The sequence below is a fragment of the Cyprinodon tularosa genome, unplaced genomic scaffold, assembly GCF_016077235.1.
Source record: "Cyprinodon tularosa strain WSP-4 unplaced genomic scaffold, ASM1607723v1 ctg316, whole genome shotgun sequence".
NCBI lineage: Eukaryota > Metazoa > Chordata > Actinopteri > Cyprinodontiformes > Cyprinodontidae > Cyprinodon > Cyprinodon tularosa.
In genome coordinates, this window is record NW_024039026.1 from 1,120,942 (window position 1) to 1,133,947 (window position 13,006).

Below are 13,006 nucleotides of genomic sequence, written 5' to 3' on the forward strand. Positions count from 1 at the left end.
GACAGAAACACTCAGCTTCTATCAACTTTGGTCTAAAGTTTATATAAACCAAAGTTTAATAATACACGCATCAGTTGTTCTAATAACTTTTGTTCTAGACTATTTTCTGTTTGAGTAATTTATGATTTGTGCTGATTGTTCAGTGCTCAAAGGTGCAATATTGGTATCATACTGGAAATGAAAAAGTCGTATCAGGACATCCCTTAAAACTAACCAGTTTAATCACTAAAAGACAAAATAAACATATTTTTCCACATTAGCCAATCTAGCAAATAAAATTAATAAAGAATGTGTGTAATTTTCCCTAAAATGATGAGAAGAACTTGATTTAAAGAACCGCTTCTGTATCGAGGTGAGCCCTACCAGGCAGCATTTCCGTGGGCACTGTTGTCTAGATGACAGAGCAGCTCCAGAGTTTGAGCGTTGTGGGCAGAGTCATCAGGTGACTCGTGGCTTCCCGAGTCCCAGTCGGAGGGCATCCGCCATACTGCGGCACAGGACACCACCCTGCTGTCACTGGCTGCAGGAAAACAAAAACAAACATAGATCTAAAGCTGATATAAAATCTGATGCGATGAAAACGCACCTGCCTGTACGGGTCAGGAAGGAAGACAGACAGCTGCTAACTTTGTCGATATGCTTCCCTGCTAATCACACATCTAAAATTAGTCATTTTGGCACGTCCATGCTGGAGCTGGAGTTGCTAATTGGAAGCAATGTAGACCTGCTGCAGTAATTGGACTAAAAGTTTCAAGCTGGAGTGTAAAAACCAATCGTAAGCGAAGACAGAGAGCAAACCAGCCTAATTTCATTTTTTTTTTTTGCAGTAGATATTGACAGTGTGTAGGCGGCTACTCGGCTAAGAACACTGGCATTAAGCCTATTTGTCAAATTAAAAAGGAACACGTGGCTGATGCTCTTGAGTGGTTTTAGACTTCCTTTTGGAGTAATGGGCCACTGAAAGGCTGCATGGAAATGGTACAGGGACGCTCATGTGTATCTGCGCTCATGATTAAGTATTTTTGTGTGAGTGGGTGGTGTGTGCAGCAGCGCGTGTTTGGCTGTCCAGAGCGCCTGTCACCCTGTGAGCTGAAGCGTGCAGAACTGGGCTGACACAGAGTGAAAGACGACTCTCCTTCCCAGAGGTACCCGCCCCGTGTCCCGGCCTCTTTTACTCCATGTCCCCCTTTGACATGCCTGTCTTCTTCAGGATGATGCATGCACCTACGCTCAGTGTTTAGACTTGAAAGGGCTTAAACTGACATGTTTATTTTCTAACTCTATAAATATCAGCACTGCTCTTTAAAAACTGATATAATAGTCATCATCGCGTTTAAAAGGTAATTATTGATAAAAAAACAACATATAAAACACGAGGGAACGAAAAAAACTTTTAAAAGAAGTGGTCAATTAGTATTATAATAAACTAATGGTTTGGAAAATGGTTAAAAATCAAGATTTGTTACGTTTTTCATTTTTTAAATTCACTTATAAACTAAAACCATAAGGAATATTAGCGGATATTTGGTCAGATTTTAAATGAAGAACCCACAGAAAAACACAGACTTAACAATTCCACAAAATCTTCTTGATTTTCACAAATATACATTTATATATATATATATATATACATATATATATATATATATATATATAGTTTTTTTTTTTTTTTAACACCAATATATGGCAAGATAGGAAACATGCAGCTTTGAGAAGAAGTATCTGTTAATAAGACGGAAACACTTCAGGCAGATTCACATGACCAAGAGATACAGCCATATGAAAAGTTTGGGCACCCCTATTAATCTTAATTATTTTCATTTCTAAATGTTTGCAACAGCTATTTCAGTTTGATATATCTAAGAACTGATGAACACAGTAATATTACAGTTTTGAATTGAGGTTTGTTGGACTAACAAAATGTGCAGTATGCATTAGAAAAAAAATTGACAGGTGCAAAACTATGGGCACCTCAGCAAAAAAAGACATTCATATTTAGTAGATCCTCCTTTTGCAAAAACAACATCCTTTTTTCACTTCCTGTAGCTTTTAATGAGTTCCTGGATCCTGGATGAAGGGATTTTTGACCATTCTTCTTTGCAAAACAATTCCGGTTTAGTTAAGTTTGATGGTCGCCAAGCGTGGACAGCCTGCTTCAGATCATCCCACAGATGTTCAATGATATTCAGGTCTGGTGATTGGGATGGCCATTCCACAACATTGGAATTGTTGCTTGTGAGGGACTGAGGTAAGAAGCATGAGGAGTCACAGGACTTAATTGAGTTTTTATTTTTAACCCAAAAAAAGAAACTGACCAAAAATATATGTTTCTTAAAAGAGAAAGTTTAACTCAAGCAAACTGTGCCCAAAATAACTGACTGCATAAACAAACATAACTGACCTAACAAAGAAATAACACGAGGGTATATATATATATATATATATATATATATATATATATATATATATATATATATATATATATATATATATATATAGATATATACACACACTGGCTGATAAGACCATTAACACAATATTACAAACCACAGCAGTACAGTCAGGTTAGGAAATAAACTAATCTGCATCTTAGAAAAATGAAAACACACCAACAGGAAACCAAATCTTAAGTGAAAATGCAAAAATGAGAAAAGGAAATTTCAAATCCCCTCCTTCGAGCAGCAGCTCGATGAAACATTCTAATTTCCCCTCCTGCATTTAGCAGATCTGAGCCCTGGCTGCCGTCTTTTGTCTGGCCAAACTCCTCGGCACCATAGAAGGTAGGAAACAGACTAGTGACAAAAACTGAAAGAAATATGAATGAGTGCAAACAAATACAGTGAACTAAATGTTCACGCTTAGAAATAGAACACGTATTTTAACTAAGAATAAAGTTTTATTGCAAACTAAAGTATGTGTATGGATTAAACAAAAAAAGGTGCATGTATAGTCCAGACCTAAGGTGTTGCCATGGGTTTGGCCATCACATTGCTTTGCATGAATGCCTGAGTAGATTTGAAGTGGTGTTTTGAATCATTGTCTTGCTGAAATATCCATCCTCAGCGTAACTTCATCTTCGTAACCGATTCTTGAACATTATTCTCAAGAATCTGGTGATATTGAGTGGAATCCATGCGACCCTCAACTTTAACAAGATTACCAATGACAGCATTGGCAACGCAGCCCCAGAGCATGATAAAACCTCCACAAAATGGGAGCAAGTGTTTTTCTTGAGACGCTGTGTTTTTGATGCCATGCATAACGCCTTCTTTATGACCAGAAAACTCAATCTTTGTTTCATCAGTCCACAGGAAAGTATTCCAAAATTAAGCTGGTTTGTCTAAATGTGCTTTTGCAAACCTCAAGCGATTCTGTTTGTGGCCTTCTTGCAGAAAAGGCTTCTGTCTCATCACTCTCCCATATAGCTTCTCCTGGTGCAAAGTGTGCTGAATTGCTGAACAATGCACATTGACACAATCTGCAGCAAGATGATGCTGCTGGTCTTTGGAGGTGGTCTGTGGGTTGTCCTTGACCATTCTCACCATTCTTCTTCTCTGCCTCTCTGACATTTTCCATGGCCTGCCACTTCTGGGCATAACAAGAACTGTCCCTGTGGTCTTCCATTTCCTTACTATGTTCCTCACAGATTAAATCTCTGAAACAACTTTTTGTATCCTTCCCCTGAACGACTATGTTGAATAATCTTTGTTTTCAGATCATTTGAAAGTTGTTCTGAGGCGCCCATGATGAATCTTTAGAGGAGATTCAAACAGGAGAACAACTTGAAACTGGCCACCTTATTGGATGCACCTGGCTATGAAGTTCAAATCTTAATAAATTTACCAAACAAATTTTGTGTTTTAGTAATTTAGTGAAAAGTAGTTCAGGGTATACAAATTAATAAAATGATTAGGGCACCCAAATGTTTGCACCTGTCAAGTTTTGTTTTAAATGCATACTGCATATTTTCTGTTAGTCCAATAAACCTCAATTCAATACTGAAATATTAAGTGCCCATCAGTTAGTAGATATATCAAACTGAAATACCTGTACACAAATATTTAGAAATACAAATAATTAAGATTAATAGGGGTGCCCAAACATTTTCATATGACTGTATTAGTTCAGCCATTGGATCTTGAATAGGCCCTGCTTTCTGTAGAGTTGGCTTGGCTACAGCAAACATGCATCACATATAACCAAGGCTACATTCACACTGCAGGCCTTGATGCTCAATACCGATTTTTTGTGAAACCTCATTTTATTCCTTTGCTGTTCACATTTCAAAATATATGCGACTTGTTTGTGTTCTCCTGTGTGAACTGCATTCAAAAACCTTAAGTATAACGCATTCACAGTAGAGGACGCAATAACGTCACAAGCCAGTGTGCTCTGTGATTATGGATGTAATGCTGGAGCGCATCTAGTGATCTTTCCAAACCTTAAAACCTCAATCTTTTCAAGACGGTTAAAAAAAAATAAAAATACTACTCCCCGCATCGTCTGCCATGGTGTTTGTTTTTCTTGCCGCTTCTGTGTAGCTAGAAGCAGAATAGTGACCTATGTCGGTTAGTAATGGTGTTCAGGTCGGACGAATGCGACCTGGCAGTTTAGACACAGGTCGCATTTGAAAAGATCAGATTCGTATCAGATTCAGGACCATATAGTAGGGTTGTCAAAAGTATCGATACTCAAAAAAGTATCGATACTGAAACGTTGTATCCGGATACAATACTCATTTTCAAAAGTATCGATAGAATGCCACCATCAGTGGCACCTAAACAGTCATTTATCTAAAGTGCAGAATAGAGGAAAATGCACTTTCTGAACACTGTGTGATTGAATAATTCTGTGCACTTTTCAGTTTCAGACTTTTTTTTTGTAAGAGGTGCAGCTGCTGAGAATTATTTTTGTTTCTTAACCGGTTTGGCTAGTGTCATTGTTATGTGTGCAAAGCATAGCCAAGGAAGGAACACTTAATTTAGTTTTTTATCAAGCTTGCTTAATATTGTGCACAGCATACAACCTTTATTGTATTTATTTGTTGTATTTATTAATGAAAATATTTCTGTAGAATTTTGGATTCTTTGTTTTAATCCTTGTGGTATCGAAAATGGTATCGAGCATCGAATATTTTCCTTAGTATCGGTATCGAGTTGAAAAGTTTAGTAACGTGACAACCCTACCACATAGCCAAGTGGCCTGGGTCGTATTGGAAAAAAATCTGATCTGTGTTGTTCAGACAGCCAGGAAAAGATCTGATCCAGGTCGCATATGGGCCAAAAAAATCGGATTTGGGTCACTTTAGGCAGCGGTGTGAACGTAGCCTTACATCATAAGAAACAAACATAAAACCACTCAAATAGAATCAACATGGCCGAAAGTAAAAGATGCAAAATGTAGGACTCACTTTTGTTATAGCAGGTGGTAATTACAGCCTTATCTGCAGGACTGGCAGCAATGTGCCATATCTCTCCAGCTTGGTGCAGGAGGACGTTCTTATTAATGATGTTATTCTCATCATCAAAGTCAATGATGTGGATCTGAAACAGAAGCAGAGATAGAGGTGAGAGATGGGAGCAGAAAATATTGACTTCAGTTCTCACTACCTTTGGCTCAAAGCTCCACTCACACCAATAATTCCTTTAAAAAATGCTCCTACTCAATGCAAATCATGTTTCTCCTTTTTTTCCCCCCACCCTTTAATAACTTTGAGAAGCTGTACTGTATTTGTGACAATAATGCACATGCAGCTAATGTTACAAAATGAAGGTGCAACAAAAAGAAATTTGCTAAAAGCTTTTTAGTTGTTGTTGGCTAAAGATGAGGCACATAATTCAAGACAGTTTCTCTGTATGAGGCCTTTAACAGAACACTGTTATTAGGACATGTATTGTCATCAAACCTCATGAGCACATGATAATTTAGCTTCAATGGAACCCTAAGATTAGGTCTAATTTTGATCTGCTTTGTGACCAAGCTTTTTATCTGGTCATTTTCGTCATTAAGAAACCATTTTATGGTTATTTCTTTTTATTGGTTCCGACATTGAGGCCACGTTCTGACCAGACACTTTAAACCCAGACAGGCAACTACAAAAAACATGACTCTGGAACTTCTCATTGACTTTATGATCTCCAGGCTGTAACCTGGACCAAAAAAACTCCTAGACATGAGCCTCATGATGGGTTAAAAAAACAAAGGATGACGATTAATAGCTATAAATGGAATAAATATCAACATAATACCATTGCATACTGTACAATGGATAAAAAAAATACTTTAGATTACATCCAAAATGTGATAAAGAACAGAATTGAGTTCATGTTGCTTTCTGGACAGTGGATGCGTGACTTTGCGCTTTTTAACTTTCCATTCACATTTTTTTAACTGGTAAATAATTGTGTTTCGAGTAAATATTCAGCTTTTTCTCAATGACAAGACCAAATCATTTTCATAGATCAACACCTTTTTGTATTTTTTTTCTCTAAAACAAATGAAGACCAAATAATTAAGTATTAAAGTTTAACCAAATACATTTGGAGTTAGATTTCCCACTGAAAATGACATTTTAAATAAAAAAGAAAAACAAAATTCTGTAGTCATTTTGTCATCGCTAACAGACATTAAACACGTTTAGCTTATAAATTGATCGATTACTATATGAAAGTGAGTTAAATCTAAAGGCATGGTGGGCATTTCATATGATCTGCTTTTCTATTTTCTAGTTATAGTGAATATGTGAACCTTATTTAAAGTGGCCAGCATGCATTTCTGAGCAGCCTATGGATTTATTTATCATAGAAAATCATGAAGAGTAAGTCTTTGGGGAGAATTTAGGAGATCCCAAAGGCCCTTATAGTTTATTACTTAGTAAATAAAACCAGATTGTTTCTTAGAATTTCAGATTTTCTATTATAAACATAGACACATGTTTTCATTATTAATACTGACAAATTTAATTAGGAGTTTTACCCCCTTTTGTAAAAGTCCTAATTAAGAGCTTCAGACCTCAGATATCTCCTTGAACAGGAAGACCAGGAAGACTATTTGGATGATGAGCTTGTAGTGGCATCCTAAAGTATTACAGAAATCCTCTTCTCCACCAAAGCTGTGACCAATATGAAACTCAGCTTCACTTCAGAGGGTTTAAGAGATCAAACCATTTGGATAGGACACTTCGCTCCATCTTTTATGATCCCTCGAATGTTACTTAGCATAGAAGAACTCCCATAAAGTCATCCGGTCATGAGAAAAGGCAATGACTCAGTAGATGGTAGAACAACCTATAGCAGCAATACCTTTGAAGTAATCCTTATATACAGTAACTCTCTCCCATCATTGCAGATGCAATTTCGCTCCAATTTTCTTGACAATAGTGTTACAGTTCATTAATACTTACACACATTTGTTCCTGTCGAAGTCTTTAAAAGTCCCTTAAATTCTCTAAAAGTGAGAAATGATTGTTCCTTGTTTGTTTCATTTTTTTAGCATTACTATAGACATTGCAAAGTCTTATATGGGTATAAATTTGGAGAGAATCCCCCTTCTGGGCAGATTGGCAAGGATCTTGAATCATTTGTTCATGAATTACAACTGTGTAGGATGGTGGATTTAAAAAAAAAAATCTTGGGATGTGGTCTGACCCTTCAGATAATGATGGATGAAAAAAGTATTTCTTTTTTCTCTTAAGATCATTGCTTTCATATTTGGCATTGTGTCAGAACAGGCCTGTTTACTCCATCAGATCACCAGACCCTGGTAATAACTGTCCCTCATTTAATACTGGTATTTTCTTTGAAATTCCTTCATTATTATGGGTAATATTTTTTCACTGATTCTGAATAATTTGAGATTTTTATGATTCTACTAATGTTTTAGTCATAATTTGCTCAAATATTATGCTGGCCCCTCATTATATGATTCATCTATGATTCAAATGTTAATGCAGGGTCCCCTCTTAATCCTTATTTAATTGTTTTTATGGCTTTGTGAGGAATAGGGGAGTTCTTTAAAGGATTTTTGTCAGTTTTAGTCTGCTTATTGGGCAAGCTTCAGTCACTTTGACTGTAAAGTAAGAATAGTTTGTTACAAACCAGCTGTGGAAGACAACTTTTCTATAGTCATCGAACACGCCATACAAACACTGAGGTCCCACGATGACCGGGAGTTTCCTTGACCGGAGGGTTTTAGCTCCACAAAAATTCTTTATTCATAAGCAGTTAACGGGAACTTCTCTTTACTGAGCTGTTTTCATTAGATGCAAATCTATTCTGTGGGATGGATCAAGATGGCGTGTGGTTCAGGGCTGAAAATGCACTAAAACAGTGAGGGTCTTAAGGGTTTGATCAGAGACTTAATGACAGTTTCCCCCATGAGAATGACACTTACAGCACTTTGGGGGACCATTAACAGGGTGGCCGTGGACAATAACTCGTTGGAGGCACTTCCACAGCCCTGTGTCTGCTCTACTTTTACGGGCTAAACAATACGGGGAGGGTGGATGGGGAGTAAAAGAGCACTGGAGCACTGGCATCCTTCAGCCTCCTCAAAGTCAGCTAGGCTGCTATTAACCTTGGATTGGACTGCATCAAGCAAGAAATTATTACGGCAAGTTATAATTTTATGGTGGTGGGGGATAAGCACAAATAAATTCAGGCCGGTGGGACAGGGTAATAGGAGGGCCTGGTAATAGGGTCCCCCCTAAATGAACCTAGGTGTAGGAGGAAAGAAGTTCCAGTCCTCCTCCCCCCAAGTGATTTATTCTTCATTCTCCCAAGCCTGGGGAGTGACTCATAGCCTTCAGCCACTTGGGCACTGAGCCCAGCACTTTTTAATTATGTGCCAGTGGTGGGAGGAATTAAAGCAAGAAGGAGAGAAGGGAGATTTGTAAAGGAGGGGGGCTACAGAGGGGGATGAAGCCAAGCCGGCTTGTGCCTCCCACTTCACGGGTTTCACCGCTTAAGCTTTTTAGCTGCACGGATGACAGTAAGCAGGACAGAGGAGTAGCGAGCGGGTGAGAGGTGCCAAGCTCGGCCGCTTTATCTCGTTAGCAGCCTTAAATGCCATGCCGAGGCGCCCTCCGATCTGTCATTTTCGACTATTGGTCTCCGAGGGATTTGAGAGGTGCTCAGCGAGTTAAGAGAGACATTTCCACCCTGCATTACGCTTAATGGGAGGTGGAGAGGCCAGCGGGCTTATGGATGCAGCAGAAGCTATCAGGGCTGAAATGCCAATTGAAAAAACATTTTTCATGCGAGTTCAAACTCACCTAAGTGAGCTAACCAGTGTTGGCTAGAAAACTTATGCAGAGGGGAAAAGAAAATGAGCTTCATGAATAAAACAAGCCGCACAGACTGGGCCCACGATTCAGCTGTAGGGGTCATCTGAAAGAAGATGACCTCAAGGATGAATAATGATCCCCGTTAGCTTTTCAAGCTCTGAATGCCCTTTGACATCAGACATATTTAAATACATATTCACAACTGGTGGGTTTTAGCAAAACAACAGACTGTGGATGAGAGAAAATAGAGCATCAAGCAGAAGCACTTTTTAAAACTCCCTTATCGTACCCTACAGCTTAAGCAGTTTTGACTGTTTTTTGCATGAAACATTGAGAACAATCCAACAAGATCTTAGTTTTAGCTGGTAAAAAGCTATACTGAGAAATATAATAGATGCATGTTGTGGGGCCAGAAAAAACAAAAAAGGAAGCATGAACGTAAATGAAAGGAAAAACTATAAAAACAAGGAGTTTTACTTTAGTAATGGATAGAGATACACCAGTCTAGTTGTCCCCAATGGACACCTGGGCTGAGCATATTGGCCCATATCAGATACCAATACCATTTAATTATTTAATAAAGGAACCATATATCTTGCCAGCTTTAGAATTGACAAAAATGCTGTTAAAAAAAAGGTAACAGACTAACAACAGCATTAATGCACTTTGTGTTATTTATTAACAAATAAGCAGCAAAAAGAAAGAAATAACAGTTCAATGTAGGGTGCACTGGATTGGTTCCCCGATATCCGGTATCAAATCACCGATATCCAATCCAGCCAATTAGTCAATATCAGAGCTGATATCCATGCTTCTCTAGTAATGGTTGACTTACTGTAGATCTACAACTGTTGGGAGCTTTTGGTTTTTATGCATCTTCTCCTTCAGTGGCAGATTTAGACTTTTAAAACAGGGGTGGCAAGGTTATTTGGGGGGGTCAATACGTAGAGGGTTCAATTACACTACACACAATAATTATTTTCCACACAATGTCTATTAATTAAATTAAAGCTGTTTATTTTACAAAATGTATACAATTATGTACTGTACAATGTATTATAAATGAAGTATACAGCAAAAAAATAAATAAACAAGTACTTAATGTGCTCTTTGGACTAATCAAATCCGGTAGTAAGCAAAAACTTGAGGTAAATTTGGGCCTTTCAAAACAAGGCAGAACAAGCAGCGGTGCACATTTAAATGTGTACCACAAGAAGAAGAATAGAACAAAACAAAACAAAAAACATACAGTCCTTTAAAACGGACTATATTTGACCATAATAGCAAGTTTATAAAAACAATCAAAACAGGTAAATTCTACAGTTCTTTTGAGATGAATCAAAATGTTTTACAAAGTTTTCCATATTTAGAGATTATGCTCACTCACAATGAGTATGCCCAGGTTACTTAGCCATCATTTGCCATTGTTGTCCTAAGGTGGGTTTTTATTAATTTAAGGGCAGAGAAATCTCTTTTGCAGAATGCAGTGCTAACTGGTATAACAACTGAAATTTTACAAAGAATAAAAAGTTCATGGAAAACCTCTTAGTAAGGTTCCAAAAACGCAACAAACTCGAGTAGAGACGCTTGTTTCTTTCTCGACTTTTCTCCCTTCTTAAAAAGAAGCCTTCTCATTTGATGAAGTTCATGCTTAAGGTCTTCTAAGTCAGGCTAAAATGTTTTTCCCCAAAGCAAGCAGAGGCTCCTCTTTTAGGAAATGTGAGCTTTTGGGGTCAAGAGACTGAAATCCTTCCGTTTTCTCAGTTTTTTTTTTTGTTTGTTTTTTTTGGGAAAATCGCTTATGTATTATGTTCAACCTCACAGTGCCTCTGTCCAACTGTGCTTATTACAAGTGAGTCTAGAAATGTAGAATTGGTCTTTGATCTTCTTTTGTTTTGTCCTTCAGTGACAATGTTGCAGTGGTGCACAAGTTCTTCAGTCTCCTTCCATAATTCACCAGATGTACTAGCACTTCTGTATCTTTGTAACGTGTCTGTAAGAGAACCAACCAGATCTATTGCTCTAACCAGATCAAGACTTCTTGATTGGAGCATACCAGACAGGATTTTTCCAAACACTTCACAAAAAACAAACAAAAGTCCTATAAACCGAAGGTTAATTTGGGCTAGAAGACCCTTCGATTCTATTTTTCTGTCTGCACTTTTCTTCTCTGGTGAAATGTCTTGCCAGATCCTCAAAATTGCTATAAGCCCATCTCTCATAGTTCTAAATGTCATGTACCAGCAAACCCACCTAACATCTGAAAGTCACTAAAGTTCCCTAAGCTTTTCATGTGGGTATATTTCTTTTTGAACATATGGACAGCAGAGCCAGACTAATAATTGAAGTAGTAATACTCATAGGTAATGTACTAAGCACCAACACTGTGGTGCAACGTCTCCCTTACTTCCTGTTAAAACAGCAATTTGTTTAATTTAGTACCAATAAACGTACATACCAGCTAAGGAAATGCATTTCATTGATGCCGTGGGCCACTGCCATGTTGTGTCTTGGAGCCGTTTGGAGCACGAAGGAGCTGCATGTCAGCTTAATCCACTGGGAAATTTGACTGATTTCTTCGCAAATGTGTAAGAGGTGGCAAGGATTTCCTCTAGGGTGGCAATTGCCACACCAGTGCATTGTTGCACACTGAAAAACTGGTTCTAAATAAAATAAACATTTTAAAAAGTAATGATTATTCATACCCCTAAAACCAACCTCAGTTCTTTGATTTGAGTGGATTTAGCATAAATGTTTTTTTATAATTCCATAAACAAACTTGGAAACACCTGACATGGTCAGCCATTCTCAGACGGCCCAAAATTTGCCAAGAAAATATCCTTTACACCAGAGGTCATGGATTAGCGGACCAGGGTCCGGATCTGGACCCACCTGCTGGCTAATCCGGATCCAACCTGATTTAAAGCGGTCATAGAATGCAAAACAGAGTTCACATTGTCTTAGATGTGTAACAATAGTTATAGATTCACAAATCGGGTGAATCTGAACGAAGCCCCGACTTGAGTCAATTTGGGGATGTTGCCTTATTTGGTTCTGGCCTATACTTTTGTCACGCCCCAAAATTGACATACAGACCAGCCCACCGGTTCACTGGCCCAAGAGAACATGAATAGAGGTAGATTTAAGACAGCGGTTTAGCTGTTTAGCTTTCAGTTTGGTTTACTTCTACAAGAATTTAAAGAAAAGCAGTTTCTCTATTGAAAATGAGCCAGAAGCACGGGCGTAAATGCCGTGTTCCAGGCTGCACGGAGAAAGGAGAAATTTTTCACAGTCTTTCCAAGGATCCGACAAGGATCAAAGGGGCTGCTGGGCCTCTGGCTGGACCAGACCGGGCATTTGAACTGATCCATTAGCCGGCTGGGTTCCCGGACCAGCACCGGAGCTAACAGCTCGGTTCAAATGCCCAATGTGTTTCTACTACGTGCTGCACAGTAGTCGACCAAATTCCCGATTTTGAAATCCCCCCCGGACATTTTTTTAGGTATGAAAAGTAGGACATGTCCAGGAAAAAGAGGATGTCTGGTCACCCTACCATATCAACAATTTGATGTTTCAGTGAGTGAGTGCTTGTTGCTATGATGCATCTTTGCTCAGCAGCATCGCTCGTTGTAAACCAACCAATCAGCGCACAGCTCATCTAAATATTCATCAGCATACCATAAAAGGAAGAAAACCTGTCGTTTCATTCTAGGGCTTTTAACC

At 38.3% G+C, this 13,006-nt stretch overlaps 1 protein-coding gene across 2 annotated transcripts in view; it reads right to left on the reverse strand.

Moving 5' to 3' along the window:
• The window catches only part of eipr1 (EARP complex and GARP complex interacting protein 1), an 84,973-nt gene that overhangs the window by 65,456 nt on the left and 6,511 nt on the right, over positions 1 to 13,006 (reverse strand). For both annotated transcript variants that reach the window (XM_038292700.1, XM_038292699.1), the window contains 2 exons: positions 5,411 to 5,543; positions 364 to 520 (listed from right to left, as the gene is read on the reverse strand). In XM_038292700.1, the coding sequence (XP_038148628.1) occupies positions 364 to 520; positions 5,411 to 5,543 (290 nt within the window). The remainder of the gene's footprint in view (positions 1 to 363; positions 521 to 5,410; positions 5,544 to 13,006) is intronic.